At 48.6% G+C, this 11,550-nt stretch overlaps 1 protein-coding gene across 1 annotated transcript in view; it reads left to right on the top strand.

The window, feature by feature from the left end:
- Window positions 1-2,845: 2,845 nt before the first annotated feature.
- Window positions 2,846-11,550, top strand: part of LOC137375640 (organic cation/carnitine transporter 2-like) — a 126,456-nt gene continuing 117,751 nt past the window's right edge. The window contains exon 1 of the mRNA XM_068043021.1: window positions 2,846-3,235. Coding sequence (XP_067899122.1) covers window positions 2,846-3,235 — 390 coding nt within the window. The remainder of the gene's footprint in view (window positions 3,236-11,550) is intronic.

The raw sequence follows: 11,550 nt of genomic DNA, 5'->3' as shown, positions 1-11,550 counted from the left end.
ACCTCTCTCCTCCTCTCGACCTCCAGGACTAAGGCCACCAGCACTGCATCAGAGAACCCCATCACCCTGGCATGTTGCTCCATTGGCAGTTTTCTTCCTTCCTACAAAGACTTTCAGAAACAGTTCCCCTGAATTCACTTCCCATTTAAGAGGGGCAGGCTGCCTTTAAGAATTGTATGCTAGCTATACGTCGTGCTAGCCAGGTGGGCCTCTTCAACGTGCATTACCAAGAGTGAATCAGTTGCACCACTACTGACTGAGCTGACTGAATCCTAAATGACATAGCTGCTAGACTGGGTCTGAGTCAGGTGGTGAGGGAGCCAATACGAGGGAAAAACATACTTGATCTTGTCCTCATCAATCTGCCTGCCACAGATGCATCTGTCCATGACAGTCTTAGTAGGAGTGACCACTGCATAGTCCTCATGGAGACAAAGTCCCGTCTTCACATTGAGGATACCCTCCATCATGTTGTGTGGCACTACCACCGTGCTAAATGGGATAGATTTCGAACCGATCTAGCAATGCAAAACTGGACATCCATGTGGCACTATGGGCCATCAGCAGCAGCAGAATTGTACTCAACCACAATCTATAACATCATGGGCTGGCATATCCCATCTGCCATTACCATCAAGCCAGGAGACCAACCCTGGTTCAATGAATAGTGCAGGAGGACATGCCAGATGCAGCACCTGGTATACCTCAAAATGAGGTGTCAACCTGGTGAAGCTACAACCCAGGACTACTTGCATGCCAAACAGCATAAGCAGCAAGTGATAGTCAGAGCTAAGCCATCCCACAACCAAAGGATCAGATTTTAGCTCTAAAGGCTTGCCACATCCAGTCACGAATGGTGGTGGGCAATGGAACAACTAACTGGAGGAGGTAGCTCCACAAATATCCCGATCCTCAATGATGGGGGAGCCCAGCCCATCAGTGCAAAAAATAAGGCTGAAGCATTTGCAACAATCTTCAGCCAGAAGTGCCAAATTGATGATCCATCTCGTCCTCCTCCTGAAGTCCCCAGCATCACAGATGCCAGTCTTCAGCCAATTCGATTCACTCCACGTGATATCAAGAAATGATTGAAGGCACAGGATACCTCAAAGGCTATGGATCTTGATAACATTCCGGCAATAGTACTGAGGACCTGTGCTCCAGAACTTGCTGTGCTCCTAGCCAAGCTGTTCCAGTACAGCTACAACACTGGCATCCAGCCAGTAATGTGGAAAATTGCCCAGATATGTCCTGTACACAAAAAGCAGGACAAGTTCAACCTGGCCACTTACCGCCCCATGAGTCTACTCTCAATCATCAGTAAAGTGATGGAAGGTGTCATCAACAGTGCCATCAAGCGGCACTTGCTGAGCAATAACCTGCTCAGTGACGCTCAGTTTGGGTTCCGCCAGGGTTACTCAGCTCCTGACCTCATTACAGCCTTGGTTCAAACATGGACAAAACAGCTGAACTCAAGAGGTGAGATGAAAGTGACTGCCCTTGACATCAAGGCAACATTTGACCAATACATGGCATCAAGGAGCCCTAGCAAAACTGGAGTCGATGGTAATCGGGGGAAAACTTTCTGCTGGTTGGAGATATACCTCGCACAAAGAAAGATGATTGTGGTCATTGGAGGTCAATCATCTTAGCTCCAGGACATCACTGCAGGGGTGTCCTAGGCCCAACCATCTTCAGCTGCTTCATCAATGACTTTCCTTCAATCGTAAGGTCAGAAGTGGGGATATCCACTGATGATTGCACAATGTTCAGCCGCAGTCATGAGTCCTCAGATACTGAAGCAGTCCATGTAGAAATGCAGCAAGACCTGGATAATATTTAGGCTTGGGCTGATAAGTGGCAAGTAGCATTCATGCCACACAAGTGCCAGGCAATGACCATCTCCAACAAGAGAGAATCTAACCATCTCACCTTGTCATTCAATGGCATTACCATTGCTGAATCCCCCACTATCAACATCCTAGGGGGTTACCATTGACCAGAAACTGAACTGGAATAGCCATATAAATACCGTGGTTACAAGAATAGGTCAGAGGCTAGGAATCCTGCAGCAAGTAACTCACTTCCTGACTCCCCAAAGCCTGTCCACCATCTACAAGGCACATGCTAGGAGTATGATGGAATACTCTCCACTTGCCTGGATGGGTGCAGCTCCAACAACACTCAAGAAGCTTGGCACTATCCAGGACAAAGCAGCCCGCTTGATTGGCACCCCACCTACAAACATTAACTCCCTCCAGCAGCAACATACAGTGGCAGCAGTGTGTACCATCTACAAGATGCACTGGAGCAACGTACCAAGGCTCCTTCCAAACCCGCGACCTCTAACACCTAGAAGGATAAGGGCAGCAGATGCATGGGAACACCAGCATCTCCAAGTTCCCCTCCAAGCCACACACCATCCTAACTTGGATCTATATCGCCATTCCTTCATTGTCACTGGGTCAAATTCCTGGAACTCCCTTCCTAACAACACTGTGGGTGTACCTGCACCACATGCACTACAGCGGTTCAAGAAGGCAGCTCACCACCACCTTCGCAAGGGCAATAGGGTTGGGCAATAAGTGCTGGCCTAGCCAGCCAAGCCCACATCTCATGAATTATTAAAAGACTTCAGTGGTGGCAAACAAGTTATTTATTTAAAAATTCCCCTCGAATACAGTGGCATTGGGAGGAGCTATCAGTGCCGGATGAAGATTAGATCGGTATTTATAAATGGAAACAACTGAGATTTAACCAGAGTTTGAAATAACTGAAGGCTGTCATTCCTGTTTGCCCTCCATCGGCCGATTGCTGCAGTTTTACTGGTGAAAATCGCTGTAACATGCGGGATTACGATGAAATTACCGCTTTTCTCGGAGAATGGGGCCCCTACCAGAAAATTATCTTCTTCCTTTTGAGCCTCATTGTCTTCCCCAATGGTTTCTGTGGACTGTCCATAGTTTTTGTCGGGGATATTCCAGAGCATCGCTGCTTAGTTCCCGGGAATCTCAATCTGAGTGAAGCGTGGAGGAATCGGACTATCCCTCTTGTGCGAGAAGGAGACAAACTCCAGTACAGCAAATGTAGACGGTACCGGGTGGACGTGATAATGAATCTTTCCGAGACGTTTCCCGACCCAAATTCCTTCAATATGTCTGAGGTAGAACAGGAGCCCTGTTTGGATGGATGGGAGTACAGTAAGGATCAGTACATCTCCACCATCGTCAGCGAGGTATGTGGCTGAAGGAATACAGCGGGCACACTGGCAATAGTTAACCTGAGAATAGTTTGTAAAGGTAAATATTTAGATTTTTTTTCAATAAAAGGAGCAGATGCATTTGAATCCAAACATGAACAGGCAACTGCAATTCTTTATCTTGCATGACCTCGAGTCAGATAAATTTTAATAATTAGCATTTGTTTTGTGAGTATTAGACGTTCGAATTTTAGGTCCTGTCTCTTTGTTCCCCTGACAACGCATTCTTGCTCCTTCTCCAGCCCTAAAAGATTTGTCTAATTTACTTCAATTAAAGTTTTCCAACCCAAACCTCAATTAGTTTAAGCCTTCCACCCGCTCGCACCCTGCCAAGCTGCTTCCCCAGCTAGCCGCTTGCTCCTCGCCTCGCCACTTCCCACCCTTGGGCACTCGCTCCCTGCCCTCCCCACACCCCTTGGCGGCTCGCTTCCTGCCTCGCCACTTCCCCTGCTCAGCTGCTCCCTCCCCGCCTTGCCATTTCCCCCCACTCCTCGGCCGCTTGCTCCCTGCCTTGCCACTTCTCACCCTTGGCCACTTGCTCCCCGCCTTTCCATTTCCCCCCCTCAGCTGCTCACTCCCCGCCCTCCCCTCCTCCCCAGCCACTCACTGCCGGCTTCCCCACATCCCCACTCTCAGCCACTTGCTTCCCGCATCACCCCATCACCCCTTGGTCACTTGCTCCACCCTCAACGGCTCGTTCCCCGCTGCTTCCTTGGGCATTGGGGGGGAGAAGCAGTGAGGTGGGGAGGGAGTGGCTGAGGCGGGGAGCGAGCGAGCGAGTGGCCGGTGGCAGGGGGTGGGGGGGCGGACAGCAGCAAAGTGGGAGTGAGGGACCAAAGCGGCAAGGCTGGGAGCGAACGGCTGAGGGGGGAGGCGGTGTGGTGGGGAGTGAGGGGCGGAAGCGGGCGACTGTTAGGCGGGAATGGAGGTGGCGATTGCAACCATTAAGGGGTGAGGCAATGCTTGGACATTATTACGTCGACCGCAATTGTTGACAACGCGATGGGTAGGTGGCGCAGTTTTGGCACATGCGCAAATACAGCCTGTGCCACGAAAACGTCACAGCTTGCGACTGCAGCAGCTGCCAGGACGAAAGATGGCGCTGCTCAAAGAATCACAGAGTTGAAACCTGACAAACACGTGGCAGAATACAATGGCCGGAGTGAGAGAGTGGAGCGGGCCGGGGAGAGCAGCGCGGGGGCCGGGGAGAGCAGCGCAGGGGCCGGGGAGAGCAGCGCGGGGGCCGGGGACAGTAGCGCGGGGGCCAGGGACAGCAGCGCGGGGGCCGGGGAGAGCAGCGCGGGGGCCGGGAACAGCAGCGCGGGGGCCGGGGAGAGCAGCGCGGGGAGACCAGTGGTAGCGGTGCCAGGGGGAGAGGGAGGGGGGGAGAAAGAGGGAGGGGGAGAGGGAGAGGGGGAGAAAGAGGGAGAGGGAGGGGTAAGGAAGGGGGAGGGGGAGAAAGAGCGAGAGGGGGAGAAAGAGGGAGATGGAGGGGTAAGGAAGGGGGAGGGGGAGAAAGAGGGAGAGGGAGGGGAGAAAGAGGGAGGGGGAGAGGGGGAGAAAGAGGGAGAGAAAGAGGGAGAGGGAGAGAAAGAGGGGGAGGGGGAGAGAAAGAGGGGGAGAGAAAGAGGGAGAGGGGGGAGAAAGAGGGAGAGGGAGGGGTAAGGAAGGGGGGAGGGAGAGAGCTGGGGGAGAGGGAGGAAGGGGAGAGAGTGGGGGAGGGGGGGGAGCAGCGGAACGGAAGAGGAGTGCCTTTTTCTGTGCATGCGCCATAAACACAACAGCAAAAGACTTACTGGCCAGTCCTTGGACCCGGTGACACCAAGGTCTTCGCACGCTCGCTCCCCGCAGCTCTCTACGGCCTCTCGCTTCCGGCCCTCTCCATTCAGCCGTTCCCTCCAGCTGCGGATGCCCAATCCAGTTGCTTTCTCCCCTACCCAGTTGCTTTCTCTACTTCTCCACAGTACTTCAGGCATTGCGACTGTTTGGTCCCTGCATTTTGCATGCTCCCTCTCCCCACCCCTCCCCGCTCTCCCCACCCCTCCCCCTCTTCACCCACCCCTCCCTCTACCCCCCCCACCATAGTTGAATATCTGAAGTGCAGTTGCAAAGTCGGGGAAATAGCATGCAAAACAAAACCTCAACAATTCTGGGTTTAATTATTGAAAAGTTTTATTAAGTTCATTAAGTATCCGAGGAACTGCTGTGCATGGATACATGAGTGTTGTGTCCAGCATTCCCGTTAGACAGACAGGCCGAGTCTCTGCTTTGCACAGCTAAAGAGATTGTTCCTGGAGAGCCTTGTGGTGAATAAACGCTTGGCCCTCTATTCCACTACTGTATTGTCCATGTGAAGAAGGCAAAGTCACAAGAGTCTGAGCTCAGTCTATTCTTGGTGAATGTTCCCCAAGCGCATCCCAATGTGCATTCCCAATTCATCCATAAATTCAGTGTTCCTTTCCACATCGTGATGAGCTCCACAGCATGGTCTAGTTGCCTTCGTTGCTTGAATGCTGACCTTAAGTCTCAAGGATTGTTTTCTCGAGGGCACGTTTTACATGAAAGAAAATAAGGAAAGAACATCAGTGTCAGAGCTTCCCTCCCTCCAATGAAATTACTGTTGAGAATGCTTTGTGTTCTGCGGTAAAGGCATGTACTGATAACACCGCCAATGAATCACTTAGTACCCACCTCAGCTGTAGGAGGCAGGATGATGTTACTGCCCCTATCTCGTGATGGTTCAATGCTGCTCTCAGGGAAAACATGAATGATGTGAGGGTGCTGGAAAAGAAGCACATTTCTTTTGGGCTATGAACATAAAGCTGGCCATTTAGCCCAGCAGTTCCCTGCCAGTGGTTATGTTACTCGTGCGTCTTTCCATCCATTCCCATTTAATCCTGCCTACTACTATCACCAGTTGTGTTCACAGCAAGAGCATTCACATTTCTGCTACCACTGGACACGGCATGCTTGTTTCTTTTAGTGCTCAGTCTCTTCTTGCTGAATGTTCCCCAAGTGCTTGACCCATTTGGACGCCCTCTCTGCTTGACAGGCAGCAACTGGCAATTGCGGAGTCTCACAAGGCTCTGCATGGTTGTTTCAACGTCGGATGGGGAAACAGGTGGCTGTGTGTCCATGAGCACTGCCCTGATGGGTGTAGGAGCAGGTAACTGTGTGCCCATGAGCACTGCCCTGATGGGTGTAGGAGCAGGTAACTGTGTGCCCATGAGCACAGCCCTGATGGGTGTAGGAGCAGGTAACTGTGTGTCCATGTGCACTGCCCTGATGGGTGTAGGAACAGGTGACTGTGTAACTGAGCAGCAAGGAGAGGGTACCGCAGGTAGGGGAAGTGGAGATTTGAACAGGCAGGCATACGTATGGTCCATCAGATCATTAGGCCAGGGGGTGAGATGCTCAGGATCCAGGGTTTGTGACACGTGACTGATGTCCAGCGCGCGGCCACCTCCATCCGAAGGTGCTTCCGGGCAATTGTTGGGCATAGTAAATGGCTCCATCTCATCAGCCAGTCCTTGCTGCCAGCGGAGAGTCTATTGCCGCAGCCAGTCCAGTCTCCTCATGAATGCTGCCGTTCCACTCTGCAGAACGGCCTGTTGTAGCTGGTACAATTGATCTGAAAGCAAGCGGTATTTTTCATTGTGGCTGAGGGGCCTTGGCTGTTCCTCTGTAATCACAATGGCAGCAGCCATGCCTGTCGTCGTTGGTGTCTGAGATGCACGCCAGCGGCAATTGGGGGCGAGTCTGTCCAAAGGCAGACCCAGATGCCTCTGCACAACAACAGCATGTTTGCAGGGCAACAAAGTCTGAATGGAGAAGATGCAGCTGCAGGTAGCCTGGCCATCATGTATCTGCAGTGTGTACTGTTTGGCGCCAGAAATCACAGTCACTGTGCCTTCATCCTGCTACATGCGGTGGCCCAGACAATGGAAATGTTTTCAGAGCAACTTACAAAGGCAGAGCAACTTACCTTGGAACAATCTCCTGTGTCAAATAAAAACGAAGCAAGTCTCCAAAACGAATAAATAATTCAGATAAAATGCTAGAAAATGCCCGACGAAACCTACCCTCCTTCCACTTTCAAAAAGTTGCGCCGAAGCTTTGACGCATGCGCAGAGGCCAAACAGGCGCGTCGGCGAGGAAGACGAAATAACGCGATGACGTCATCGGCGCATGCGCACAGCGGTCCTGGCTGGTCGGACCGCAGCGCATGCGCAGTGATGAAGAGACTGTGTGCGCATGCGCATACCGTGTCATCTGCGCAAAGCGGTCCTGGTAAGCTGGACCGCAGCGCATGCGCAGGGGGCATGAGACCGTCTGCGCATGTGCGCATCGCGACACATCCTGATGACGTGTCCGATGAAGAAGCGTTGTCATGAATTACTTTGTATTACGTCTGGCATCATTGCATGGTGATATGGGTGAGCGCATGCACAGATTCATACTGTCAAGCTGGCAAATGTTCGGACGCACTGATGACGTCAGTGATCACTCTGTGCATGCTCTGCATTGTCAGGAGACACTCCGAGAAACCACTTTTATACTTGTGAGATGTCAGATTTCTAGATTATTAAAAAACTTCACATATTTTTAAACTTTTTAATTTTTTTTTCTTGCAGGTGCCCTCTAAGATAGTAATTGAAACTTGGTGTTCTGTATACCAAATGAACCTCTTGCCCGAATTATTGTTTGTTCTCTGTCATGCAAACAGATTGTACATAATAAAGACACAACATTAATTTGGACATAGTTTTATCAATATTTATAATGTATGCACAATTCAAGTTATGAAATAGTTATTCAAGCCCTGAACTTGTTTTCAATGGTGAAAAGAATTACAAGCTAGGAACGGATCTCGCTCTTTAAAACGTTGAGAGGCAAGCTTCAAGTTTTAACCAACATTTTTTCTGGCCACAGACATGCAGTGTTCTGGAACAGTTTCCAATCAAAATAAATTTAAATGCAATGATGATTAACTTCTTTTAGAAAGAAATGGGTGTGCTTTTGATGGCACAGTTGCTAAGTGCACTATTCTGTGCAGGATTGAACTCAACACACCAGGGGCAGAATTTTACAGACCCCTGCGTCGTGAGTTATGACGGTGTGGGTGGGGGGGGGGGGGGGGTGGTCCCAGAAAATGCCTCTGGGAAAGAGCTGCCATGGACCTCGATGCCGGGCAGGCCCGCCCGATATTGCTGGTGGCCTCGTGGCGGGCACCCCCCCCACCCCACCGTTTGGTGACGGGAACACAATTTAAACTTTTAAATTGATGTAAATAAATGAATTGATTACCGTTACGCTCCCGCCGTCGGTCCCGCTGCGATCTTTGTGCCACTGGCCTGCACTCCCGCGCCGTCAGATCCCCGTTCGGGGAACTGAGGCAGAACACTAGTGGGGAGTGGCGATCAACTAAGGTTCTCAGTGCGTGAGTGGGGTAGTGGGATCAAAGTGGTATCATTGGTGTAGGAGATAGTGTGAAGAGTTATAGTTTAAAGTTTATGCACTTTGTGGGGGGACGATCAAGCGGACAAGGTAAGTGTTTTGGGGGAGGGAGAGGGCAAGTAATTAATTATATGGTTATGGAGGTGGGGGAAAGGGGTGAAATAATTTTTTTACATTTTTTTCCTTCAATTTTTCTTTAAATAATTAAATTGAAATGTAGGGCTTGAAGCCCTTTAAAAATGGCATCAGTACCTGTGCAAGGGCAGCTGACGCCATTGCCAGGGACGGACAGCCCGCCCCCGGGGGGAAGGTGCGGTCCGCTCCAGCTATTTAAATGAGCCGCCACACTTAATATTGCAGCGGCTCCATGGGCTGCCATTGTTTTCGCCTGATTTTGGCATTGGGACCCTAAATTCAAGCCCCAGATGTCTCTCTGTTATCACGTACACTTTGCACAGCAGAATCACTGAATAGCAATCAGGAGCCAGAATACTGACAGATTCATATCTTTACGACAGTAATAAATAAATAACTTTTTTTATTATTATCCATTCTTGGGACGTGGGTGTCTCTGGAAAGGCTGCATTTATTGCCCAGTCTCAGTTGACCTGAGAAGGTTGTGGGCCCCATTGAACTGCTGCAGAGCCAATTGATACAACGGAGTGGCTTGTTCGGTGACTTCACAAGGGAGTTGACGTCGGACTGGAGTCACATATAGGCCAGAATGGATAAAAACAACTAGTTTCATTCCCTGACAGATATCATTGAATCAAAGTTGGCGTTTTTAAGACAATCCAAGAGCTTCATGGTTAGTGTTATTGATACTTTTTAAAATCTGATTTCACATTCTCAAAGCACCATGGAAGATCTGGAATTCATGGTTTCTGCATTAGTAGCCAAAGGCTTTCAGTTAATAGTCCAATAGCATAGCCACTATGCTACCGTACCTCAACGTTGACAGGATATGCCAACATATAGACATCTGGTGTGCTCAGTTCAATCCTACACAGAATAGTGCACTTAATAATAGTGTCATCAAAGATGACTTCTTTCTAAAAGAAGTTAATCATTGCATTTAATTTATTTTGATATACATCAATCCTACCTTCAGTGAGCAGTGAACCAGTTTTTCAAATTTGTATTTAAAAATATATGTTCTTTCCACTTCTCATAGATATTTGCCATATAATTGAATTGTCAGCAAAGTTGAAGGAATAAAAAGGGTAGTGGCAATATGGATACAAAATTGGTTAAATGGCAGAGAATAGTGGTGAATGGTTATTTATTAGACTGGAGGAAGGTATTCAGTGATGTTCCCCAGGAGTTGGCACTAGGACTACTGTTCTTTATGAAGTATAATAATGAGTTAGACTTGGGGGTACAGGGCAGAAAAATTTCAAAATTTGCAGATGACACAAAATTGGAAGCATAGTGAACAGTGAACAGGATGGTGATGGCTTTCAAGAGCACATAGACAAGCTGGGGGACACATGGCAGATGAAATTTAATGCAGAGCAGTCCAAAATGATACATTTTGGTAGGGAGAGGCGAGACAATATAAGCTAAAGGTTACAACTCTAAAGGGGGCACAAGAACAGAGAGATCTGGGGTATATGTGCATGTCATGCAGGCCTCCACCTGCCAAGAATGAGGTATATTAATTTTGCCACATGGAAATTAAATTTCAAAATGTTCCTGGGAAGAAGAGAAGACCTGTTACAAGGACTGCCAGACGTTGGCTGGAAAAAAAGGCATTTGCTATTATCAGACGGTGCTTGAAAGGACAAGACAATTCACAAAGCCAGAAGTGGTGATACCAGCCAGTCACATGACTACCCTGCTGGCTAACTTGGGGAGTTTTAAATTATAGAGACAATGTATGAACTGGCAGAAAGCTTTTTGCTCCTGGACTGAGAAGAGCTCTCCTTGCTGGCTCGCCACATCCTCTCCTGCCTGTCTGTTTGCACCCATCTCTTTCTCACAGAACTCCAAAAACCGACTGAAGACACATGAATCCCAAGAGAGAGAAGTCTCCTACAGTGAACAACGTTCAAGAAGAATATTGGACCCCAATGAAAAGCAAGATCTACCTGCAAACAAGGACTATACTGTGAGCTTGAAGACCCATAACAAAAACTCTTCAGATATTGCCTCAAAACTTTCCACTTTATTTTTCTTCTGCTCTTTTCTGTCCCTATCTGCATGTGTGTATTGCATATGCATGCTAGCATGGGCGCATCGTGTATCCGTAGGCATTCACCAAATTAAAGTTTAAGTTTAATACATTTCAATCTTTCTTCGTTAAACCTAAGAAGACCTGTTTGTGCTGGTTTCTTTGCCTTATAATTGGAAAGTGGTGAACAAGGATTCACCAAGTGGAAGCTAAAAACGCGGTGTGTTTAAAATAAAACCCTGTTACAGTAAGACCAGGTGAAGGCTGAAAGGGAATCCTAGACCTCTTTCTCACCTGGTTGTAACAGTGCATATAAATCAATGAAGGTGCTAGGGCAGGTTGGAGAAAGCAAAGTTGATCAATGTTGACATTCGAGAGTTCTGTTCAATTATTTATAGGCTGTGTAAAAAGAAAATTCATAGCTCTGCCTTGGAAATTCGAAATTTCCCTCAACCAACTAAATAGGTTTGGAAGATTCCATGACAACGGAAGATTCCATGTCCGTTGGAATTAGAAAGAACTTCTATTTAGACATCTTTTCTTGTCCTTAATATGTTCCAAATCACTTCACATACAGTGAAGTACTCATGCCGTAACAGACAAATATGAGAGCAACGTCCCATAAACAACAATGAGATGAGCAACCAGATAATCTGTTTCG

Source organism: Heterodontus francisci, chromosome 12 (genome assembly GCF_036365525.1).
Source record: "Heterodontus francisci isolate sHetFra1 chromosome 12, sHetFra1.hap1, whole genome shotgun sequence".
NCBI lineage: Eukaryota > Metazoa > Chordata > Chondrichthyes > Heterodontiformes > Heterodontidae > Heterodontus > Heterodontus francisci.
This window is presented reverse-complemented; position numbering and strand designations above follow the sequence as displayed.